The sequence below is a fragment of the Leopardus geoffroyi genome, chromosome D3 (assembly GCF_018350155.1).
Source record: "Leopardus geoffroyi isolate Oge1 chromosome D3, O.geoffroyi_Oge1_pat1.0, whole genome shotgun sequence".
NCBI classification, from domain to species: domain Eukaryota; kingdom Metazoa; phylum Chordata; class Mammalia; order Carnivora; family Felidae; genus Leopardus; species Leopardus geoffroyi.
Genome location: NC_059339.1, coordinates 18,474,365 through 18,500,030, shown reverse-complemented (window position 1 = coordinate 18,500,030; position 25,666 = coordinate 18,474,365). Strand labels below are relative to the sequence as shown.

The 25,666-nt window shown below is 46.1% G+C and overlaps 1 protein-coding gene across 1 annotated transcript in view; it reads right to left on the bottom strand.

Annotated features, from left to right (window-relative positions):
• Positions 1 to 23,948, bottom strand: part of MYO1H (myosin IH) — a 46,235-nt gene extending 22,287 nt beyond the window's left edge. Inside the window, exons 1-15 of the mRNA XM_045458146.1 lie at positions 23,790 to 23,948; positions 21,399 to 21,514; positions 19,860 to 20,058; positions 18,894 to 18,974; positions 16,372 to 16,551; positions 13,989 to 14,087; positions 12,652 to 12,765; positions 12,241 to 12,312; positions 11,266 to 11,385; positions 9,851 to 9,918; positions 8,974 to 9,079; positions 8,572 to 8,652; positions 6,505 to 6,596; positions 3,690 to 3,784; positions 53 to 99 (exon numbers count right to left, since the gene is read on the bottom strand). Of these exons, the coding sequence (XP_045314102.1) occupies positions 53 to 99; positions 3,690 to 3,784; positions 6,505 to 6,596; positions 8,572 to 8,652; positions 8,974 to 9,079; positions 9,851 to 9,918; positions 11,266 to 11,385; positions 12,241 to 12,312; positions 12,652 to 12,765; positions 13,989 to 14,087; positions 16,372 to 16,551; positions 18,894 to 18,974; positions 19,860 to 20,058; positions 21,399 to 21,514; positions 23,790 to 23,915 (1,596 nt within the window). The 5' untranslated portion in view covers positions 23,916 to 23,948. The remainder of the gene's footprint in view (positions 1 to 52; positions 100 to 3,689; positions 3,785 to 6,504; positions 6,597 to 8,571; positions 8,653 to 8,973; positions 9,080 to 9,850; positions 9,919 to 11,265; positions 11,386 to 12,240; positions 12,313 to 12,651; positions 12,766 to 13,988; positions 14,088 to 16,371; positions 16,552 to 18,893; positions 18,975 to 19,859; positions 20,059 to 21,398; positions 21,515 to 23,789) is intronic.
• Between the last annotated feature and the right edge of the window lie 1,718 nt (positions 23,949 to 25,666).

Genomic DNA, 25,666 nt, shown 5'->3' with positions numbered 1-25,666 from the left:
GGGTGATATCTAATAACCATCAGAAACACACATGGTTAAACTTCACACTTACTTCTTTCAGATGTCTGTAGAGGAGATCATTGTTCTTTTCCAAGAAACCTGTAAAACGTTGAAACTTTTTTTGAGTCAATGGCTTTGCCTAAAAATGCATTTCCATCCCAAGTGATCGCAAAAGGAAACCCTGCAAATAATCTCCTAGGATCAGGTCGGAGCTTCCCAGCCTTGGCACTGCTCACATTTGGGGCTGAAAAGACTTTGTTGTGGGGTCCATCTTGTGAATCACAGAATGTTTAACAGCATCCCTGACCTCTACCCACGCGATGTCAGTGTCACCTTCTCTAGCTGCAAGTATCAAATTGTCTCTAGACATGGCCAGATGTTCCTGGAGGAGTTAGCTCGCCCTTGGTTGAGAATGAGGTCCTCAGAGTTGAATCTATGGCATACACGCCGTACTCTAAACTCCCACTTAGCTATCACAAGAAGGTAGAGATTTTACGCGAAGCCCTGTAGATATGTCCTAGTCCCGTAGCATAGAACTACGTATAAACGGAATGACGTCAGAACAAGGAAGAGGGTACTGAATTTCAAGAGGGGCCAGGCGAAGCCAGGTGAGAAAATCATCCCACCACTTAGCAAAGCCAAGCTGAAGCCCCAGGACTCGAGGCACCCAACAGTGTCTTCATACAAAGGAAAACTCGCCATTTCCAATGTTAAAACTTGGTTTATTCAGGGCTCGCTTAAAACCTTATCAGTTACTAATAATTATGTTCGTAACTAAATGACGTTATGCAATCAAAACCAACTAAAAAAAGGCGTCTGAGACCTAACCTTTTCAGAAGACTATTTGGAGTCACCAAGACTGGCATCCTTATTGTGGCAAAACAGACATAACATAAAATTTAGCATTTTAGCTATTTTTACATGTTCAGCGGTATTAAGCACGGCCACACTGCTGTGTAACCGGCACCACCAGTCGTCTCCAAAATGCTTCACCTTCTCAAACTGAAACTCTGACCCCCTTAAATGCTAACTCCCCCCTCCCCCTCCCCCAGCCCCTGGTAACCACCACTTCCTGCCTCTAGGAATTTGGCTACTCTTCTAATTTGACTACGCCTTATAATGGGAATGATGCAGGGTTTTGTCCTTTTGTAACTTGGCATAAGATTTTCTTCTTAGAAAAACTTTTTAAATGTTTATTGTTGAGGGAGACAGAAAGAGAGAGAGAGAGAGGACAAGCAGGGGAGGCACAGAGAGAGAAGGAGACAGAGGATTTGAAGTGGACTGTGCAGTGACAGCAGAGAGCCCGACTCGGGGGCTCGAACCCACGAACCATGAGGTCATGACCCGAGCCAAAGTTGGACCCTCAACCCACTGAGCCGCCCAGGCGCCCCCAAACTAATTTCTGATAGAACTTTTAACTTAGCAATGCCACTTTTAGGAATTTATGCTACGTATATAACATGCACAGATTGGCCAAGTGAAATATGCAAGGGGGTCAACGATAGCAGGGTTTACAAGAAACAAAACTGGAAACAAGCTGTGTCCATCAAACAGGTCAAAGGACACGGCCCTAGAGGGAGTGCCTGCAGCCTCTCAAAAGAAACGTGGTGCAATCTGTTGGCTGCTACGGAGAATAGATGTGAGTGCAGAGGCAAAAGGTGTGGGTCTGAACCCCAGCTCTGTCACTTACTATCTGAGCGACCTTGGGCAAGTTACTTGACTTCTCTGAGCTCAGTTGCCTTCGAGATTAAAAGAAGGATAATAAAACGGTTCTGTGAGGTGAAGCACTGGGACAGTGTCTGGTCTACAGTAAGTATTGAGCGTTAATTGGAATCCAAATGATCTTGGGCTCCTGGGTGGCTCAGTCGGTTGAGCGTCTGACTTTGGCTCAGATCATGGTCTTGAGGTTAGTGCGTTTAACCCCACACTGGGCTCTCTGCTGTCAGGACCAAGCCTGCTTCGGATCCTCTGTCTCTCTCTCTCTCTCTTCTCTCTCTCTCTGCCCCTCCCCTGTTCACGCTCTTTCGCTCAAAAATAAACAAACATTTAGGGCACCTGGGTGCATCTGACTTCGGCTCAGGTCATGATCCCATGAGTTCGAATCCCACACTGGGTGAGCTTGAGCCCCAGTTCGGGTGAATATGAGCCCTGCTTCTATCTCTCTCTCTCTCTCTCTCTCTCTCTGTGCCCCTAGCTCACTTGGGCACACGCTTTTTCTCCCTATCTCTCTCAAAAATAAATAAACAAACATTTAAAACAAAACAAACAATTTTTCTCATTTTCATGAAATGAAAAAAAATGCAAAATAGAGAACACAGAATAACATCTGTGTTACTTAAATGTGTGTGCATATATGTGTTATTTGAATAAGTATATGTGTCCCCACATATTTAAGTAGATGCAGAAGATATTTCTATTTTCCTGAAAGAAATTACAAGAAACTGTTGGTTCCTGTGGGAGAAACTAGGAGTAAAGGGGACTTTTAGTTTCCTTTTTTGGACTTTTCTGTACCGTTAGGAACTTCTTGCGTTACGTGTATATTATTGATGATGACAATCAATCAAATTATCCACAAAGAGAGATTCATTCCATTTGAAAATGTTTTCTGTTTTTATACCACTCTGAATTCAAGAGAAAAAATACATATTGCTTTTTAAAGATTCTTAGAGAAACTTATTTAAAAGTGAAAATAATTTAGGCGCGCCTGGCTTGCTCAGTCAATGGAGCATGTGACTCTTGATCTTGGGGTTGTGAGTTCAAGCCCCATGTTGGGTGTGGAGCCTACCTTAAAAAAGAACTGTAAAAAGAAAAAAAAAAAAAGGGAAAACAATTTAGAACCTAAAGCAGAAATGACAAAAGAAAATATTTTTTTAAAGGTTTTGAAAGACAATGTTCACAGGAACCTTATTAGTAAGAGCTCAAAAGCAAACAACCGAAATGCCTATCAACTGATGAACGGATAAACAAAACAGGGTATATCCATAGAATGGAATATTATTTAGCAATAAAAATGGTAACACAGATGAACCTTGAAAACAAGATGCTAAGGGAAAGAAGCCAGACACAGAAGACCACACATTGTGTGATCCCATTTAGATGAAATACCCAGAACAGGCAAATTTGCAGAGACAGAAAACAGATTAGTTCACAGCTGTGGGGGATGGGGCTGGGGAAAATAGGGAATAGTTGCTAATGCAAACAGGGTTTCTTTTTGGGATGAAGTGTTCTTTTTTTTGTTAAATATTTATTTATTTTGAGAGAGAGAGAGAGAGCACGGTAGCAGGAGAGGGGCAGAGAGAAAGAAGGAGAATCCCAAGCAGGCTCTGTGCCATCAGCGCGGAGCCTGACCTGGGACTCGAACCCACAAACCGCGAGATCATGACCAGAGCCGAGGCCAAGAGTTGCCTGCTTCATTGACTGAGCCACGCCAGGCGCCCCTGGGGCGAAGCGTTCTAAAATGCACAGCGGTGACGGGTGCATAACTATAAAGTGAACAGAGTAAAACTTACCGGAGGGTACACTTTAAATGGGTGAAATGAAGTGGTTCGACAAAAAAGTAATAAAGAGAAAACTTCAAACGGCTTGCTTGCAAGCAGAGCTAGGGAATGTTTGGGATAGACGTGCAGCCGTTTCTTCGGCGGACACAGGGACACCTGCGTGACCGTGACCTACGCCCCACGCACACTCACCTTTGGTGCAGTACGTGACCTCTCCTGCGTAGTGAGAGAGCCGAAACTCCATCCAGCCAATCCTCTTTCGGCCCTTTGGCCCCGCCAGCTTCCGGCTGCAGCAAGAGAGAACGAGACACGACCTTCCTAGTTGGCTGTAACAAAACGCACCAACATAGAAAGCAAAGAGCGAAAGAGAAGCCTGGAGAAAGGGTAACCCACTTGCACAGCTGGTGGGACGCAAAGTGGTGCGGCCACTGTGGGAAGGACTAGGGAGGTTCCTCCAAAAGTTAAAACAGAGCTACCCAAAGGGATACATGCAGCCCTATGTTTATAGCAGCGTTATTTACAACAGTCAGATTATGGAAGCAGCCCAAGTGTCCACCGATCGGTGAATGGATAAAGAAGATATGGCATATAAACACAATAGAATATTACCCAGCCACAAAACAGAATGAAATCTTGCCATTTGCAACGACACGGATGGACCTGGAGAATATAATGGCTAAGTAAAAGTCAGTCAGAGAAAGACAATACCGTGTGATCTCATTCATATGTGGAATTTAAGAAACAAATGAACAAAGTGGGGGGGGGGGGGGGAGAGACAAAGCAAGAAACAAACTCTTAACTGTAGAGAACAAACTGATGGTTACCAGAACGGACCAGGGTGGGGACATGGGGGAAATAGGCGATGGGGACTGAGGACTTCACTTGTGATGAGCACAGGGTGAGGAATGGAAGTGCTGAATCACTATACTGCACCCCTGAAACTGACATAACACTGTATGTTAACTAACTGGAATTGAAACGAAGACTTAAAATGTGATCCTTCCCCTGAGAACTGAGGAATTAAAAAACACACGTGAGCCACAGAAGACACACTGATTGGTACGATGAAAAAACTTCTACTTTTTCCAGATGATAACTAAGAACCAATTTACTACATTTTTATGATGGCAAGTGACTAAAATGCTCATAAAACATCATTTTTCAGATTCTGGTGATGGCTAATTTTTTTGTAACCTTTCTTGAAATGTACATAACATATATGTTGACAACGCAGATACCCTAAGTGTATGGTTCAGTGAACTTTGGCACAACGAACACCCAGGTAACCAGCAACCAGATCAAGAAACAGAACGTTCCTGGTTCCCTGAGAACCACCTACCCCCGCCTTGAGCCCTTTGCAGTTCTGACCTGACACCTAACACAACACGTTGGTTTTTATCTGGTTTTATACCTTATAGAAACCTAATTGTATCGTACGTACCCTTTTGTGTCTGATTCCTCTTTTTTTTAAAAACAAAATGTTTAAATGTTTATTTCTGAGAGAGAGAGAGAGACAGCATGAATGGAGGAGGAGCAGATAGAGAGAGGGACAGAGGATCCGAAGCGGGCTCTGTGCTGACAGATGCTTAACTGACTGAGCCACCCAGGTGCCCCTGTGTGTCTGATTCCTCCTGCTTACACGTTCTGTGATTTATCCATATCACTGCATGTAGTTACGGATTGTTCATTCTCGTGGCTATGTGTTATGCCATTTGTGAATATGCTGCAATTCAATTTTCCATTTTTTTAAAGATTTTAAAAAGCTTATTTATTTTGAGAGAGAGAGAGAGAGAGAGAGAGAGAGAGAGAGAATGCAAGTGGGGGAGGGGCAGAGAGAGAGAGGAAGAGAGAGAATTCCCAAGCCTGATGCGGGGCTTTAACTCACGGACCATGAGATCGTGACCTGAGCTGAAGTCAGACATTTAACTGACTGAGCCACCCAGTGCCCTTCAGTTTTCCACTTTTGAGTCATTTCCTTATCCTTTCAATATTCTACAAAAGCTCTGATAAAGCCACTACCATTTACCCGGTCTTTGCCACGGCCAGAAATTACACTAGGTGACTTACGGAGCCAGTTACCATGCTCCGCACCAGGTATATTAATAGGTCACGTGTCTTATAAGTGGCCGAGCTGCGATTCTAGTCAATTTTCTTGGATGCTGTAAACCCTCATTCTCTGGATCTACGTGGCACTGATGTGAGTACACACGAATGTGAAGATTCGTCGGGTCGTACGCTTCAGATCCACACATAGCTCTGTGTGTACTTTATATTTGATACGTAACTTAAAAAAAAAAAAAGACTATTTATGGGGTTCCTGGGTGGCTCAGTCCATTAAGTGTCTGACTCTTGATTTCAGCTCCGGTCATGATCTCACAGTTCATGAGATCAAGCCCCGTGTTGGGTTCTGTGCTGACTGCACTGAGCCTAGTTGGCTCTCTCCCTCTCTCTCTGTCCCTCCCCTGCTTGCACTCTCTCTCTCTCAAAATAAACATTAAAAAAAAAAAAAAAAAGACTTTCAAAAAGAAGCCTATTTCACACCTGTGACCCTGTCGACAAGGTAACGATCATAAAGATACAAAATCTTAGGGGCGCCCGGGTGGCTCAGTCCATGAAGTGTCTGACTTCGGCTCAGGTCATGATCTCATGGTTCATGAGTTTGGGCCCCGCGTCGGGCTCTGTGCTGACAGCTTGGACCCTGGAGCCTGCTTCAGACTCTGTGTCTCCCTCTCTCTCTGCCCCTCCTCCACTGTGCTCTCTCTCACTCTCAAAAATAAACGTTAAAAAAAAAAAAGATACAAAATCTTAGAACATTCTACCTGGAATTCGGGTTTGATTTCTACTAACAAAAGGTACACATATATAGGAGTCGGTATATCATCATGGTGCATCACGTTTCTGTGCACGAGGAAGCACCTTTACTCTTGGGGTCCACTGCCCACATACCCAAGAAAGTGGGTAAGTGACGAGCTTCCCCAAGCAACAGCTTGTCGAGCGAGATACATACGTCTGGAAGTGCGCATGCTGGCCTACTTTCTCTTCCAATTTCTCCAGGAAACTCAAGTCCGTAGCGGGACCGGGACGGATACATTCTTCATCCTTCCAGAGAAAAAAGAGAAGCCTCGATCCGTAGCATCTTACGCCATCGATTCCAAGTTGAAACGCCTTCGCCGGCTGTGGCAGAAGGTACTGGACTAAAACGCTGTCACCTCAACCCAAGTTCAGGTGGACCTTGGGGGCGCGAGGGCAGTGACCCCTCACGCGTGCTTAGCTTCTCAGAGGGATCTGAAATTCTGTGAAAAGTCACCTCGCCCACCCATCCGACCACCGTATTTCCAAAGTCTTCTTGAACACCACCTCAGTTTCTCTTAACCAGCCACTGCTGGCCAAGACCACATCCCCTTTTACCAGGAGCAAAAACCTCGTGGAGAGAAAGCTATAAAGCCCCGGGCATCTAACTTCTCACGTCTCTCCGGCTGTGTCTTTCTACTTCCTGTTTCGGGCCCTTAACGTTGGCAACATGCGAGTGACCATCTTTAAAATCAACCCTGCAGCTTTTGTTAAAACGACAAGAGAACACCGGGGTCCGGGTGAGTGAGACAACTCTTCCGAAGTGACGTGTCTATGCTAGCCTAGCCATCAATATGAGCATTGAGAGCCCAGAGAAGAGCTTATGGCAGCCTGTGCCTCCCGGAACTTGCCTCCCCGGATGTCCACACGGCCCTTCCCAGACCACCTCGCCTGAAACTGAGTTATCCTTCCCGGCACATCTCATCTTTTGAGCTTTTCTCATTGTAAAACCTACTTATTTTGCCCACGAAACTGTCTGTTGTCAGTCTCTCCGCGCTAGAATTGAAAGCTTCATGAATATAGTGGTTTTGGTCTGTTTTGTCCACTGCTTGTGTCCCACAGCACAGGGCACAGTCACGGCACCAAGGAAAGCATTCGGTAAGCATTTGTTGAACGAAGAGAGTCTGGATGCTTACCACACCCCGGCATAATTCTAAGCCCTGTGCATGTACAATCTCAGCCTGTCCTTACAATTCCTCGAGATAAGTGCTGCTATCACTGCATCCATTTAAGACAAGGAGATGGGGGGGGCGCCTGGGTGGCGCAGTCGGTTAAGCGTCCGACTTCAGCCAGGTCACGATCTCGCGGTCCGTGAGTTCGAGCCCCGCGTCGGGCTCTGAGCTGATGGCTCAGAGCCTGGAGCCTGTTTCCGATTCTGTGTCTCCCTCTCTCTCTTCCCCTCCCCCGTTCATGCTCTGTCTCTCTCTGTCCCAAAAATAAATAAACGTTGAAAAAAATAAATAAATTAAAAAAAAAAAAAAAAAAGACAAGGAGATGGGAGCTCAGAGAGGGTAAGACACCCACCCAAGGTGACATAGCTAGCAAGCAATGGGGCGGGCATCTGAACCCAGGGGGTGCCCATGTTCCTGGCAACGACAGGCACCATCTGTAGTCACTGCTGTGCTTTAGAATCTTGTTCACCCAACAGTTAGGTGGGGGAGGGCGGCAGGCAGGAGAGAGGAGACCAATTATTTTCATTATAAGGGAGAAGGTCCCAAATGAAAAGGCAAAGAAATACTTTCGCATTGGCTTTAGATTTTAAAAAGTGATGTTTGGGGGCGTCTTGGGTGGCTCAGTCGGTTAAGCATCCGACTCTGGCTCAGGTCATGATATCGCGGTTCGTGGGTGATGGGTTCGAGCCTGCGTCGGGGTGATGGCTGGGAGCCTGAGGCCTGCTTCAGGTTCTGTGTCGCCCTCTCTCCCTGCCCCTCCCTCGCTCCCACTCTGTTTCTCTCAAAAATAAATAAACGTGCTGAAAAAAGCGATGTTTGAACTGGAACAATTGGGCATGGATGTTCTCAGAAGTTCCAAGAGGTCAAGATAAAGCCATGGGTGCATCCCAAGGAGTCTCAACTCTGGATCAGCACACAGTCTTTGTAAAACCTTCCTTTATGTTTTCTGGCTTTCTGCTTGTGCTAAGCAACCCTTTTCGAGCCTGGGGGAAAACTTCCGCGTGTTGGAGACACCGTATGAATGGACTCTAAGTCAACATTAATTTTCTCACCAGAATGGAAATGATGCCTTTGTGTCTCTCGTCCACCAAATCACAGATGATCTTGTTGTTGAAATACTGAATGGGCTCCCACTGAAATGACAAAGAGAAAAGAATTCTCCGAGGGGGACTTAGGTGAACATAAAATAGATCTCTTTTTGAAATGATTTTCCAACGTTATTTTTCCAAAATCTGATTTTTTTATCTCTAACATTAAAAAAAAAAAAAAAAAAAAGAAAGAAACGAAACTACCCAAATGTCAAAGTAATTTCCCAGAAAATAAGCAGAGCAGGAGAGAAAAAAATAATTCTTAGTACTAGGGAGGCCAAAATCTCCAGGGAAATATCATTTCTCAAGCAAATCTCTTTCGCTAGATTAAGAAATCACGTGAGAAGAAAACATTAAGACGTTTACCTCTATACCTTCCATTTCATATTCTGCCTGTTCCGCCTTAAGGGTTCTCTCAATTAACAGTTGTTGGAGTTTCTCATTACAGTAATTGATGCAGAACTGTTCGAAACTAGAGAGGCCAAAAATTTAAAGAGCTAAAGCTACACGAGTAGACCAATTAAAAAACTGTATTTGCTTATTTTTATTTTTTTTAACGCTTATTTTGAGAGAGAGAGTGCGGAAAGTGGGGGAGGGGCAGAGAGAGAGGGAGAGAGAGAATCCCAAGCAGGCTCTGCACTGTCAGCACGGAGCCTGATGCGGGGCTCAAACTCACGAAATTGTGAGATCATGACCCGAGCCGAAATCAATAGTCAACGCTTCACTGACTGAGCCACCCAGGCACCCCTGTATTTACTTATTTTTTAAAGATGCTTTTTAATACAGAAAAAGCAAAGTCCTTATTAATTACACAATTTACTAAATAGATCCCAAGCATCAAGTTAAAGATGTTTGCTTTTTTTTTTTTTTTTTTTACATTTATTTACTTTTGAGAGACGGAGAGAGACAGAGCATAAGTGGGGGAGGGACAGAGAAAGAATGAGACACAGAATCCGAAGCAGGCTCTAGGCTCTGAGCTGTCCGCACAGACCCCAACGTGGGGCTCCAACTCACAAACTGTGAGATCGTGACCTGAGCCCAAGTCGAACACTTGACCGACTGGGCCACCCAGGCGCCCCAAGATGTTTGCCTTTTTTAACGGTCATTCCAATTCTGGAACAGTCTATGAGTTAGCGGCTATGGAAATCCCGAGAATTTCTAAAGATGGGAAACCCAGTTCCAGCAACATTAGAGATGCCTCAGGCCAGACGGACAGAGGACCAGGAGGTAATGACAAACTTACCCATTCTTGTCGAAGACCTCAAACCCATAGATATCCAGCAATCCAATAACAGTCTTCTTGGTGAAATCCTAGTCAAGGTAACACACACTATTCATTGTGAGGTCTCTTACGCAATGACTCTTCAAACCCGGTAGCTGCCCCCAAAGCTGGGACTTGGTTATAAAACTCACACCTTCTCTGTCTCCAACGTTGGCTCACAGAGAAATTATAGGGTGGAAACAAATTTCCCAGGCTGCTCCTCTGGCCGGCAGCCCGCCGGGATCCCATTGAAGCTTCCACAGCCACCACCCGAGAAGTGAGACCTTCCCCTTCTGGTTTACTCCCTTCCTTCAGCCCTTCTCAGCCTTCCAAGCCCACATCATTCCCAAAGAAAGCAAGAGACCTCTATAGACAGCAGCAAAGGAGATGTCTATCCAGGAGAGAGGACAGGTGATACAAATGTCATTTTAAACAGAGGATGGGGACACTTGGGTGGCTCGGTCGGTTAAGCATTCGACTTCGGCTCAGGTCATGATCTCACAGTTCACGAGTTCGAGCCCCACGTCGGGCTCCTGCTTCCGATTCTGTGTCCTCCCTCTCTCTGCCTCTCCCGCACTCATGCTCTGTCTCTCTCTCTCTCAAAAATAAACATTAAAAAATTTTTTTAAAAAAAAGAGAGGACCAGGTGCAAAGATGGATATTTATTTTTATTTTTTTTAAATGTTTATTTATTTTTGAGACAGAGAGAGACAGAGCACGAATGGGGGAGGGGCAGAGAGAGAGGGAGACACAGAACCTGAAGCAGGCTCCAGGCTCTGGGCTGTCAGCACAGAGCCCGACGCAGGGCTCGAACTCACGGACGGCGAGATCGTGACCTGAGTTGAAGTCGGACGCCCAACCGACTGAGCCACCCAGGCGCCCCAAAGATGGATATTTAAAGAGAAAATGCCTATTTTTTTCCAAAGGGCCACAATTTAGCATTCCGTATGGTGTCCTGAGCTGATGCCTTCCAAATCTGTCCTTTACGTACTATCTCCTTGAATTTTACATCTACATACTCTGTGCCTCAGGATCATTTCCTTAATTTCTAGCTTGGAGGAAACTCCCAGGGTGAATTTGAAGGGCTTGTTATGCATATTTTTTCTTATGCACATTAAACGATGCTCACTGTTAAAGCTAAATTCCGTGGACACTGAAGGCCATCTGGCGTACTTCAAATACTGTGCATCCCACACTTCGGGACACACTCCAAAAATCACTCAGCGGGCATTTTTTCGTGAGCCTACTGTGTGCCGGGAATGGAGACGCGGAACGATATCGTCCCTGGGCACCAGGGGCCAACAGTCAATGCTGACAAATTCTTCAGAGTGACGAGGTCGGTTATAAAACATTACCACGTTAGCGAGAGTGAGTCAGCCAAACATGTTTGGACTAACCTTGTTCACTAAGGAGGAATTGATTTTGTTGACTAGCCAAGTAAATGTTCGTCCATAAATGGCCTTTGCCATTGCGTCTCTAGCGTAGACAGAGAGTTCCAGAGTCAGTGGGCATATTACCTGAGGACAATAACAGGTGCATCATTACAAAAGTTAAAAAAAAAAAAAAAACAACCCATGGGGGCACCTGGGTGGCTCAGTTGGTTAAGCGTCCGGGGCTTGGTTCCAGTTCAGGTCATGGTCTCATGGTGGTGAGACTGAGCCCCATGTCGAGCTCTGCACTGAACATGGAACCTGCTTGGGGTTCTCCGTCTCCCTCTTTCTCTGCAACTTTCTTTCTCTCTCTTTAAAAAAAAAAAAAAAAAAAAAAAAAGCCCACTTCCTCCCGAGTTTCCAAATTAGCCTTTAATAGCAGCCAGCGAGGGATATGTGCTGGGGGAAGACACTGCCCCCACCCGTACACGTTCAGGCAGTAGCTATTTCTTGAGTGCTTACGACGTGTTGGGCGCTGCGTGGAGCTGCTGAGGTACAGCCATGACTGAGACAAATTCTGTGGGTTCACAGCTGGGGGACGGGACATTCATGCCCCACACACCGTCATGTTGCAAGCCGAGAGCAGTATGAGGAGATACCGATGGTGCATAAGGATAGGGGTGGGATGGTCAGGGAGACCCTTTGAGGGTGTGACCCCAGGAACCGAAGGATGAGAAGGCATTAATTAGAGAAGCACAGGGAACAGTGTTCCAGTAGAGGGAACGGCATGTGCAAAGACGTCACGGGGGAAAGGCATGGCAAGAGGGGAGGCATGGAAAGCTAGTGATGGTGCAGTGGTGGGGACGGGGAGGGTGAGGCAGGAGACTCCTGCAGGAGCTGGAAGGCGGGACCCCGGCCTCCTCTAGGACCATCGTCCTGCTCTTCCATGAGGCAGGCAAGAGCGGGGAGGGCAGGCACATTTCCATCTAGTGTCATTTTTACCTCTTCAGTTTTGGCTTCAATCTTTCTATGGGTGAGAGCTTCCAGAAGGATGGTTGGGTGGACCCCCAGGAGCTGAAAACATGGAAACCAAAACGCCATTCAGCGATCAGATTTGCTTTTTGCCAATTTGCAAGGAATTGGTGCCATTTCCGGGCCCAGGATTATACACCCTGACGGATAATCCCACCGAAATGCGAGAGAGACCACATCCCGATTTTACACGCAGCTGGCTTTTACCCACTCCCTCACCTGCCCCCCTCGCTCTTTAAATCTCCTAGCCAGTATCAGCCGGAAGGCCACGGTGTTGGCCGCGTGGGGCCTGGGCCTCCAGCTGCCTTCAGCTCCCGTCTCCTGCCCTCCGCCTCCGAAAGGGCCGGGCCCTCCCCGTGCTTTTCAGAAGCCGAACGTCACCTTGGCGATCCATTTGATCTCGTGGGTGTCTGGGATCGTGGCACAGCCTTGGTGGTTCTCTTCAAAACAAACGTTCCCCAGGTGTAGGACGCTGGCAAGAATTCCAAAGAGATTCTAGGAATGTGGGAAAGGGTGAGGAGAACAGGGAGAGAAGGGCGGCCGCCCAGCTGATGAACGTCATCCCGGAGACAGCCAAGGAAAACCGCCCCTTCCCAATTCCAGCCCGAGCTCACCGAGCCAAGTTTCCCCCGCCCCAGGAATCAGCTTCTTACCCACCTCAGATGTTACGGGAAGGAGGATAAAAGAACCTCAGCGGAGGATGGGGGAAGATACCTCCTTCCATCTCCAGCGCAGGACACTTCTATTTCTGGATCCTCCCCATCCGCTTCCCGCTAACAGACCATTTCACATGCAAATAGCATGATCCCAGATACATATAGGTATATACTATATCAATGTATAATATTTTATTTTCTAGTGTATTATTTATTTTTGAGAGGGTGCAACCAGGCGAGGGGCAGAGAGAGAGGGAGACAGCGGATCCACAGCCGGCTCCGGGCCGACAGCAGCGAGCCCCCTGTGGGGCTCGAACCCACGAACCGTGAGATCACGACCTGAGCCGAAGTCGGACGCTCAACCGACTGAGCCACCCAGGCGCCCCTAAATATATTTTAAAGTATAATTCCAGTCCTTGAAAGAGCGAGAGTTTTAACCATCAAAAAGAAAAGAAAAAAACAGAAAAAGATGTAAAAACAGAATGTTCATATATCCTACAATTTTCTCCAGTGTGTTCAAAAATAGAAGTGTAAACAAACAGTAATCCTGTAGATCCGGAGCATGTAAATATCTGAGATTTGATTTGGGGGCACCTGGGTGGCTTAAGTGGTTGAGCGCCTGACTTCGGCTCAGGTCATGATCTCACAGTTCAGAGTTTGAGCTGGGCTATCCACTGTCAGCACAGATCCTGCTTCGGATCCTCTGTCCATCCCCCCCCCCCCCCGTCTCTCAAAAATAAATAAAAATTATTAAGAATATATTTGAGATTGGATGTGAGAGGAAGAAGAAACAAAATCTCCTCCTTGCTCACCGCATTGGGAAATCTTAGGTCTGATGAAATGCAGAACGCCCAGGTAACATTTCAATCCCAGATAAGCAAGGACTAAGTTTTTCATAGAAGTTTATCTCATTGGGACAAGCTTATCTGAAATTCACATGTAACTAAGCATCCTGTATTTTTATTTGCTGAGTCTGGCAACCCTACTGGGCGGTCACCAAGACACCAGGATTGTTTCGTCAATCCCAGACCATACCGGCAGTTGTGACCACAGGGCTCATACCTCGAGGTCATCTTCAGTAAAATCGATGACAGAAAAGGCACTGGAAACAGTTTTCCAGTCGTTCTTGTCATTAATAGACGACTCTTTGGCACAATGACCCTGTTAACACAGAATCGGGTTGCTTCGCGTCATTTCCACAAGGACAGTTAGGCACGCCCACACCTATTCTTGAATCAAAGTGGTTTTCTCTCCAAACATGCAAGAGCTAGTTCTAGAATGTTCTGATTAGAAAAAGCCAGGTTTTGTCTCATCGTCTAGCACAGCATGATTTGCCGGCTGTTGCCTTTTTCAAATTTATTTGGAATCTCTGTCCTGGGAAAACTTTCAAAGGTACACATTAGTGGTATATCTCTTCAAGTTTTTTTTTTTTTTTTTTTTTTTTTTTTATTGTTTTCCTTGTCTTATTTGTCAAGTAAACTGAAGGTGTTTGTCTCAGTAAACACCTGCTAAAAAATGCAGGGAGAGGACAAGCCCTGAAATTCAGATAACAATCTCGACGCAATCACAACCTCCAGCAGAAACTGCCCTGAGGGACGAGGTAGGAGACACTCATTCAAGAAGAGTTTGGCATTTAGAGAAATGAAAGTGATACGGATACAATCACCAGCAGAGAGGTGATGAGACGTCCCACTGACTCTAGAAGTTGTCTTCTAAAGAAGACACACACCACCGAATGTCACAATTTAAAGGGAAGAGATTCTGGATGAAGTTTCTGTTTTGTTTTGTTTTTGTTTGTTTGTCTCTTTTGCTTTTGTAGTACAAGGTGTTCCTAGATTCCTGGCTATCTGAAGATTCGTCACGTTAAACAGATTTCCCTGTCGCCTGGGGGAAACCAGAGGTGCTGGGTCATGAAAAAATCCACCCGTGAACTGACCAGTGTTAAATCTGCGACCTCCCAAATATCCCTCCCGGTTCGACCAATGGCATCTGCTCCTGCCCCACCAAGGGCGGGGCCAGCTCAAGTCAGTCCTTCCAGGGCACCTAGAGGTTTGGAAGCAGCGCGATATACTGCGAGTAAAGCCACTACGTTTGTCCAAGTTACGGGGCAACACAAAATTGAACAAAATAATACTGGCGAATGGTCTGAAGATCTGGCCAGAAAAAAAAAAAAAAAAATCTGCAAAGATAAAAGACAAGCTACATTCCAAAAGGGAATGATTTGAATTATCAAAGGGTTAGGAGAAGCCCTTGGGAAAAGGATTCAAGGTCTAAAATATTTTTATAAATTGACCCTCTCTGTTCATGCCGTGAGAAGCCAAACGTGAGGCTACCATACAGCTTTATGGGGAGAATTCGGTTCTCAAAAAGGAAAAAAAAAAAAAAAATATATATATATATATATATATGCCACATCCGAATTACTCTTCATTCTCACAATTAGTACGAAATTTGCAAAAGGAGATTGGGATTCTTTTATTTTCATCATTTAGCCTCATTTTTCAAGATGCATTTCGGTCATGTCTACTCTTTCACCAGGACTATGAAATGCTGGTCTTTCTTTTACAAGATTCACTTCCTAAGACCTCGTTCTCTTTCTCAAATGATGGCCCCACGTGCACTCTGCCAAGTGGCCTCCATTCAAAGCCAGACCCAGCAAAGAAGAGAAAAATCCGAAAATCTTGGGGCATAAAAGGTGCCAGTGACATCAAATAGTGATAGATCCTATACAATCTGGACCTTCTAGAACCCTAGTCCTGGCTGCAGAAAAACTAATGGTGGGAGTCAAATTCTCCAAGTCCATCTTTCAACACTGGGTCCCAGGGCTGCTTACGGGAATGGCCCAAACTCTCTCTGTAAGGAAGTCCATTCGTTTTGCAATTAACAACCCTCAGACTGGGAGGCAAGGGGGGGAGGGGGGGAGTCTCTTCCAAACTAGTTCTGGGAAGCAGAAGGGAGCAGCCCAAGTTGTGGACACGGACGGGCAGCGAGTTACTATCACACCCAGACCGGTAGTTCTCACTTCTGCTGTGTATTAGAATCACCGGGGATTCACTTAATTATCCAGAATCACAGGGGAGTGTTTAACACAACCTTCACGTCCAGGTCCCATCTCAGACCAATTAGATTGGAATCTTTGGATTTTGTGTGCGCGTGCGTGTGTGTGTGTGTGTGTGTGTGTGTGTGTGTGTGTTGACAAATCCCCTCAGGTGATTCTAATTTCAGCCAGGGCTGAGAACCACTCACCTAGAGATTGGTTACTTTACCAAGATGATCTATCTGTCAGGCATAGACAAAGGGGTTATGATAAGTGGCAAGAAACCAGTCCATAGGATATCTCCAGAATGGTAATGAGAAAGTTCTTGGCCATCCCATAGAAGCCCCCAGTAACGCCCTTCATCCCTGCCACCAAAGGGTGCCCCAGCCAGGTACTGGTCCTTCTGACCTGTGAGAGGTATTTATACAGCTGGGGGTCCCGCTCAAGTCCAAGGTAAGCAAGGAGTTCCTCTTCGCCTCCCTCCAGCAGCTGGTAGAAGATGTGGAAGTTCCTCTCGCCCTGGTTTTGGTAGACGACTCGAGACTTTTCTATCAGGTAACTGATGATATGCCCGCCTACGGGAATGCCCTTCAGAACAGAACAAAAAATGCCCAATGACGAGAACTGAGCCGCCTTCTTACTGGTGTCTTCTGAGGAACAGAAATTCTGAATTCAAATGATTCTTCTTCTATGCTTAGTGTTTTCTGGGCTCTGTTTACAAATATTTTTGCCTACCCTGAGGTCATGAGAAGGATTTTCTATGCTTCTGTCTAGAAGCGCGAGCATTTTACCATTCGCATTTAGGACTGTGGTTGATCACTACTGAATTCTTGGGTATGGAGTGAGGTAGAGGGTCAAAGGTCTTTTTAGTCCCATGGACTTCAGATCGATCAGCACCATTTATTGGAAAGGCAATTGTTTCCCTATTGGATCACAGTGGTGCTTTGGTCATAAGCCAGGCAATCATATCACATGTGGAGGCCTTTGTAGACTCCACTCCAGTCTACTGGTCTGTTTACATATCTTTCTGTATCACACTGTTTTGTTTTTAAGAATATATCCAGTAAGGGATTTGGGTTCCAGAACATCTATAGAACTCCTGCAGATCAACATGAGAAAAACAGCCTAATTAAAAGTGGGCAAAAGGCTTTAACACAAACTTTTTAATTGGCCAGTTATCAAGACTTCACTAATCATCAGGGAGATACAAACATAAATCACACTGGGAAACCACTCTACTCCACCAGAACGTCTCAAACCTAAAAGGACTGACGATACCAGATGCTTTCAAGGGTTCAGAGAACCCTGCTGGTAACTGGACCCATCGTTAATTATCATAACATTCCTGGTAAGAACCCAACAATGCCACCTCTGGGTATGTGCCCAACATAAGTGGATGCAAATATCTACTCAAAGACATGTGGCAAGGATGTTCAGAGCGCTATCTGCAACAGCCCCAAACTGGAAACCCAACTGTCCATCAATAGGAGAACAGAAAAATCATGATGAGGTCACATAAGCAAAAAAAAAAAAAAAAAAAAAAAAGGTCCAACTGCCACATGGAGCGACATTAATGAATCTGACAGAGTGTTGATTAAAGGGAGCCAGACAAAAAATAGGACATATAATTACTATACATGAGGCCCAAGAACCCACCAAATTAATCTGATTATAGAGGGAAGAACAGTTGGTAACAGTTGGTAACAGTTGGGAGGGCAGATACTGTCAGAGAAGGGTAGGACTATCTTCTAGGTGCTAGAAATTGTTACATCTTGATCTGAGTGCCAGTTGTCACAGGCAGATAGGTAAAAATTCATTAAACTGGACTCATGCCTTGCTTCCTTTTCAGATGCGTTGAATTTCAATAAGGAGTTTAAAAACAGACACAACTATTCAATTTTTTTTTTTTTTTTTCAAAGTCTGGGCGCACTTCACCAGACGTCCACGTACCGGCTTCTGGAAAACCCTGAGCCAGTCTGTTATCACTACGCTCAACCCTCAAGCAACAACTGTCCTCCAGTCTAAGGGATAGTTTGTCCCCTGGAGTTCTACGTCCTTGAGAACTCTGTCGACCCTTCCCACTTGCACGGGCCCCAATTAAATTCTGTGAACATACAACAATACTCATCATACACTGTCTCCGGTCGCCTCCATGCCACAGCAGCAGAGCTGAGTGGTTGTGGCGGAAACCCTATGGTCCACAGAGTCTGAAATATTGACTACCTGGCCCTATCCAAAAAACATTTGCCAACCCATGCCATACAATTTTGCGCGCCCACACAGTACATCGTTTCCATGTGGTTATTCTCAAGCTTTATAAGAAATGGCTGACACGTCAGACTTTCCTAAGACTTGACCATGTCACGTGTAGCTTCATTCACTTGCTCTTGCTGTTACGTGACGGTTCATTGGGTGAACATCCCACCATTTAACCATTCTCCTGTCGATGGACACTCAGCCCTCTCCAGGTGTGTTGACTGTTTCCAGACCTTTTTACCACCATGAGCAGGGCTCTCGGGGGCAGGCTTGCCCATCTCCAAGAGCGGAATGGCTCCACCTTAGATGATGTGATTTCAACGTCACAAGATAATAATGTTGTTTTCCAAGTGGGTCGCACCACTGGAAAACATTTTCCAAGTGAGCCCTCGTTTTCCAAGTGAGCCCCACCGGCGATGTGGAGAAGTTCCTGATTATCCACATCTTCACCCATAGCTGGTGCGATCAGACTGCTTAATTTTTGCTCACCCAGAAAGTGTACAGTGGTATCTCATTGCGGTCTTTGTTTGCATTTCCCAAAGTGGCACTAATCCTGGATTTGTCAGTTATTTGAGCCCACAGAGCCCTTTCTCCCTTAAGGGACCTCGGGTCGGGTTTCTGTCACTGGCAGGCTAAGGGGTCCCCGTGAACCAGTAATGGCAACTTCAGTGTACCTTATAGTCAAACTGGATGTCCATATATTTTCCAAATCTGCTGGAGTTGTCATTCCGGAGTGTTTTGGCATTTCCAAAAGCCTTGCAACACAAAGCGAGGGAGACAGGGACAGGCTGAACCAAACTGTCATGGCTGGTCTTTTAAGCTCACCAAGCTCATCACATTCCTAACCCCAAACGCCACGATTATGAAAACGGGGGAGGGAGGGGGAGCCAGGGCTTAAAGCCATACTTTATCTTCTAAGAAGGAACCACGAAGGACAGAGAATTTGATGCCAAATACTGAGGATAGAGCGAGAGGAAAGGACAAAAAGATCTCTCTAGCATCCAGTCTAGGACTGACGAGGGAGAGCTCTAGAGGCCCCTAGGCCCCTGCTGTTCTAGAAGACAGAGTTCATGGCCCCCATTAGCAGACCTTCTTTTCTATCAAAGAGGTAAACTGTTCAGCCCATAGGTCTATGGGGAAAATTCCTTCAACCACAAATACCTTTAACATGAAGGGCGACAAAAACACAGAATTGCTTGTTCAAAATCAAACAGCAAGCCAGTGAATTGCAATAATCATCCAAATAATGTCAATTAAATAAGAAAGATATTAATAAGAGAGCACAACTTTAGTGCTTACTAATTCTGCTGTGTGCTTTGTATGCACTCATCTGGTTTTATCCTCAGAAACCCCTAGGAGGTGGGAACTATGAGTAGACCCATTCCACAGACAGGGAAACAGAATCTGGGATACGCAGTGGTTTGCTAAAGCTTGCTGAGGCGTGGCTGCCCTGGGATTAGCGTCCATGCTTGCCGGACTTCAAGGTTATGCCCTTAAGCACAATATTTCCCTTGAGACCTTTCTGCTTAACTCCCAGACGGCGACCTGCCCATTTGGACTGTCCTGCACAGGCAGAAGATTCTTCTTACTTAATTGACCTCCCTAGAACTCCCCTCCACAGGTCCTCAAAGATCACTTACCTCCAGCACTGGATTGGAGAGCAGCAGTCTGTCACGGGCTATTTGTAGTGACTCGGTCATTGGGCAGGTCACGGCAAAATACTGGAGAATCTTCTTGGAGGCCTCCGTTTTCCCTGCCCCGCTCTCTCCAGAAATGAGGATGAAGTGGTTAGTTAGCTCAGAGCACATCATGCGGTAAGCGTTGTCAGCTATGGCGTAGCTGGAGAAGGAGCGGGAGGGGCTGTGTGTAATGCCCACCACAGCAGAAGGACCAAGAACCCCGCCTCCGGGAAACCACATCTAGACGGTGGTACCAGGACACTGAGCTCAGATATCAAAAGCTCACCAGGACCCACTGACTGATCAGAGATAAAATGTGCCAGAAATCAAAACTCAGATAACAGAGTTAAAATGGACAAGTTGAGCAACAATGGACATTTTTTAAAAGCTTATTTTGAGAGAGAGAGCGCGCGCCCGCGAGTGAGCAAGGGAGGGGCAGAGAGAGAGGGAGAGAATCCCAAGCAGGCTCCAGCCTGTCATTGCAAAGCCTGACATGGGGGCTTGAACCCGTGAACGTGAGATCGCGACCTGAGCCAAAATCATGAGTCAGATACTCAACCGACTGAGCTGCCAAGGCGCCCCCATCAACATTTCATAGGGGAATAAGCCAGATACTAAATTATATATATCCCCAAGAGACATTCTATTAACTGCAGGTAGAAATAACATCTTGTCTAAATATTTTAAACACTTAAAATAGCTATAACGAGATCCCAAGTTTCCTCTTTCCTTCAAGATGTAGCGTAGTAAGAGTACCGAGACAGGAAAGCAAAAATATCTTAAAAGCTCTGTGATATCTATAGGACAAGAAGTGAGACTGGTACAAGGGTTTTACCTTCAAGATCAGAAACCAAAGCGTGAAAGTCTCCCAAGAGTATAAGCTTCCCTCGTGGCCGAGTTTGAAAGCTGGCTAATTTGGATCCCCCTAGTGGTAGTGATTCAGAAAGGTTTATAAAGGCCTTACAGGAGGTGAATAGGTAAGTCCTCAAGAAAAATGGAGAGACAGCCCACATATTAGCCCAGAAGTCAACCAGGGAGAACTGAGAAATTCAGTAGCGCCATAGTGACATATAGATCAGACAGGGAATTGCTTGAACTACGGATCTGCAGGACCGCTACTAACGGGAGGCTCCTTTTGCCGCCATGATACTCAGACACCAGTAGATGGCGCTACAGCAAACCTCTTCCCAGAAAAGACCCCTTCTCCAGCCACGCTCTTAGAGCTCTTAACAGTTAACAAAAGATTCCACCTCTCGGGATATTTAAACTGAGACTTGACAAGGATCTGATGCTTTCTATTGTGTTGAAAGACATTTATCAAGAAGGCAGGAGTTTAAGTGAGGTACAGAACCTAATGAGGATGCATCAAAGATATGGATGGATGGATGGATGGACGGACGGGGTGAATGGATGGATGGATAGGAAAGAGGGAGAGAGGGAAAAGGAAAAAAGAGGAAGAGAGAAAAATACTACTGATGACCCCCCATATGTACTACTTACACATGTGGTGGCAGTTCAAAGAAATTGACCCCTTGATAAAGTTCCATCTGGCTCATAGTGTAGATTCCAAGCTCCTGGTATGGATTCACAGATACAAGGAGAGTCCCAATATAGGTCTAGAAGAATGGACCAAAGCACTAGTGAGGAATTGTGGGGTGCAAAGGGCTACAGTGAGAGACCATCACATGCTATGATCCCCATGTGTTCATTTCATGGGATATAAAACAATAAATAAGACAGGTGGTGTCCCTGCTGTCCTGGAGCTTACACGCGTGTGCACATGTCTGGGGGAAGGGGCAGACAACCAACCCCAGGGTTCCAGAATGCTTCAATTAGAATGGTAAGAAAGGTACACATAGGGTAATGAGAGAGGGAGTGACCAAGGAAGGCCACCTTAGCTCGTGGGCTTGGGGAAGTCTTCTTTAAGGAGGTGACTCCGAGCTGAAACTTGAATGATGAAAAAAAAGTAGGCAGGAAAGGGCAGGTCAGGCTGAGGGGTCCAGGGTGGGCAGGCTGGCTGCCCTGGAGGTCAGCGAGGGAGTGGGGAACGGAAGACGCTAAGACACCGAGTCCGTGATGGAGCAAGTTCGGATCCCCCAGGGCATGAAGAACCGGGGGTTTATTCCAAATGCAGCGTGTGGTGGAGACACCGCTCTCCCTACTGATAAGTAATACTTGCCTTACACTGTAAGTGTAAAATGGAGAGCTTTACGAAGAGAGCACCACAATCTGACCCACGTTGATGTTTCAGAGAGGTCTCTCCGGCCATTGGGTGAAAGCAGGGAAGATAGGCATCCCAGCTGTCTCCAGCTGGGCCAACATTCCCACCTGCTGGCACGGATTTCCCTGGGTTGCAATGTTGCATTCTATCACTGGTCAAGTTCCTCACATACTCGTGATTGTAACAGAACCACTAACGTAAACGCTTCTTGGAATACACTTAGGAAGGACCAAAGCTCTCACCCTCTTAAATAGAAAACAAAGACATGCCTGGGCTCCTCTGGAAATACATCTGGAGTTTTCCAATTCCGGGTTTGTTACTGGGTTTCATTCCAGAGCCTCGATATTGGAGGTTCTCAAGTTTATGCCTAGGCTAAAATCATTCTAACGGAGGTTTCTAATCTCTAGAACAAAGTCGAACAGAGAACTAGAACAGAGGAGAGTACCATATTTTGTCTAAAATTGTGCACGGCTTCCACCAGTAGAAATCTTCCCGGGTAGAACGTAGTTTCTGAAATCTGTTCAAACCGGAAATGATTTATTCATGACGATCCTATCATCCCACTTATACTTCTCCATACCGCACTCTTTCTCCTTGGCTTATACATAAAATCTACAATCTTCAATCAAAAATATATACTCTAAGAATTCCCATTGCTTATTTCTCCCAGTAACCTTGGTTTCGACATACGGATTAAGTCATGGCACCATTAAAAACAAAACAGCTACAAGGCAAATATCGTTAGATCGCTTTTCATGGTCTAATTTACTCTTAGCAACAGCTAATAAAATCTCAATAAAGTTAATTAAGTTTAAAAACACACAGAGACGCTGTGGAGTTTGCCCTACCACAATCTACCTGAAACTTGACCAATCAAATCAAGGCGCGGTGAGAAATGGGGAACTTAATAAAAACTGACCACCACTAGAAGCAACCAGACAAACCTAAGAACAGGTCCGGCCATGTGTGGCAACCTTGACCCTTGGAGATTCATGGGATGCGGTGGACATCTCTTATATTTGCCAGTCTGGCATCTCGATCCCCTTCTTCCGGCAGATTCCTTTGAGGAACCTTCTCCGGCTGGCAGCCCGCATCAAACGGTAAGGTGCACACTGGCCTAAATCCTCACCTCCTGGGCTGGGCCTGGGTAAATAGCCTGGCCAATCAGAATATTCCTCACTTCAGCTGTGGGGATTGGTTCAGAGGTAAGCAATGACCGAGATGGGCCAATCAGAGCCAACCAATGTCTGTGTCTCCGGGAGGAATTGCTCTCTTGTCTACCAACATCAGCCTGGTCCGGCTGTCAGCTACCCAGCCCCCTTGCCCCCTTGCATAGAGTCCGCCCCAGAAAGAGACCTTTGCAAAATCGAGCAGAGAGGTGGGAAAGAGCCCTTGAGGCTCTTCAAGACTCATCACCCTAGCCCCTAGATCTATTTCTGGACCCTTCAGTGACATGGGTCAATAGATTCTGTCTTATGGCTTACGCCCGTTTCAGCTGGGTCTTTGTCACTGGAAGCCAGGATTGGGGTGCATCTGGCAGTGGTCCCTTCACCCCTCTCTTTAAAGGCTGATCTAATGGAGAGATAGTGCTCACTATCCTCAAGGCTGTGAAGACAGGCAGGAGGGGAACCACCAGTCTAGGGAAACAGCTGAGGAACAGGTGACATTACATAGATGAGGTTCTCGCTGAAACGCTTTCGAAGATTGTCCAGAAAAGCAGATTCGCTGGTGTAGGCATCCAACAGCACAAAATCCTGCACCCCGACCTTGTCCCGGGCGGTCAGCGTGCTTTCCATGTGCAGACGAATGTGCTTCCTCCTCACTTCTTCTTTCTGCGGCAAACAGAACATTCGTCAGCAGCTCGCTTATTCTGCAGCCCCTATTGCTCATCGAAGACGGAAACAGCGAGATCCCCTGGGGACAGTGGAGCGCTGAGATCACATTAGGCTCTCTTTGTTAAGGGTTTACGATCTGGTTAGGGATACAAGGGGATGGTAATAAAAGCAGTAACGGTAACGGCAGCAGCTGACAGCAACCAAGCAGCGACTGCTAGGTACTACGCTAAATCCTTGGCCTTTATTTTCTTTGGCCCTAGTGCTGAGAGTTAGGAAGTAAATGCCATTGCCGTGCCTATTTAACAGATGAGGAAACTGAGGACAGAGACACTATAAAGCACGTCCAAGTTCTGCCAAAAGGCACGGCCAGGATATGAACCTAGACAGCCCGGCCCCAGAGTCTTTCTTGACCATCCCTTACTAAGCATCAGTTACCTCAGCTTGCTGTGTAATTCTGAGATGAGTGAGGAATTTGGTTGCAATGGGAATTTCTTGTTACAGAGGAACACTCAAGGCAGGACACCCCGGAAGGGTCCTCTCTCCAAGGCTGGGCTTCGGACCTCCCTGGAAAAGGAGTCGTCGCAGCTCACTGGAAGGTGGAGAATCTCGGCGGGATACCAGGGGGCAGAGCTGGTCCACTGTCCCTAGACGGTGTCCGTGATGGACACAGGTGGGCAAAGGGGGTCCGATCGGGCTGGGCAGCGGGCCTGGTGCAGCACTGCCTGAGTCAGGAGGGCTGTGGGAAACAGCTCTCCAGGTCTGGGGCAAGCTGAGGCTGGAGACTGGAGGGTACAGAGAGAGAGGTCGGGGGGCACCGCCATAGGAGGTGGCCTGGAGCGTGTGAGCTCTGCGTTGGGAGGATCGCCACAAGGTGATCACCAGGCCCAGGCTACTGGGGGGCTGACGGACCGTGCTCTGGGCACATGGTTAGTGCATGGGTCACCATGTACCACTGTGCAGGCGACTGCCGCTGAAAAGCAGCAGCAAAACCTAGCAAAGGGAGCCAGGAAGAGAAACCTCTGGCTAGTGCAGCGTCCCTCCAGCGCCCTCTAGTGACCAGGATGCAAGGAGCAACGCTCAAGGAGGTCGGTTATCACAGGGCAGGTCCTGAAGGATGAATCTGGGCATGGGACAGGAAATTGACAACGGGCACCTTTGGATACACAGAGCATCTGGAATAGCTGAAACAGTCTCGACAAAGGAAAACAAAGCTAGAGGACTCACGCATCTTCGCCGGGAGTAATCAAGCCCACTGTGTCAACTGATTTTTAACAAAGGTACCAAAACAAGTCAGTGCAAAAAGGGAAAATCTTTTCAACTAATAGCACAGGAATAGCTCGGTATCGTAATGAGGTAAATCCATTTCAACCCTACTTCAAGATACATATACTTATATATTATAAAATAATGTAGTGTAATACATATAAAATATATGTTCATATTTTAATACATTTCTATTACTTGAACTTTTATATGTGTAAAACTATATGTAAAACTTCCACATATCTATATATTATATAAACTTGTATGTATAAAACTATATGTAAAACTTCTATATATCTATATATTATACAGTATACATTTATATATAAAACTATATATAAGACACATATCTATATAACATATAAACATATATACAAAACTCTATATAAAACTTTTTTTATGTATCAGGACACCTGGGTGGCTCAGTCGGTTGAGCGCCCAATGCTGGA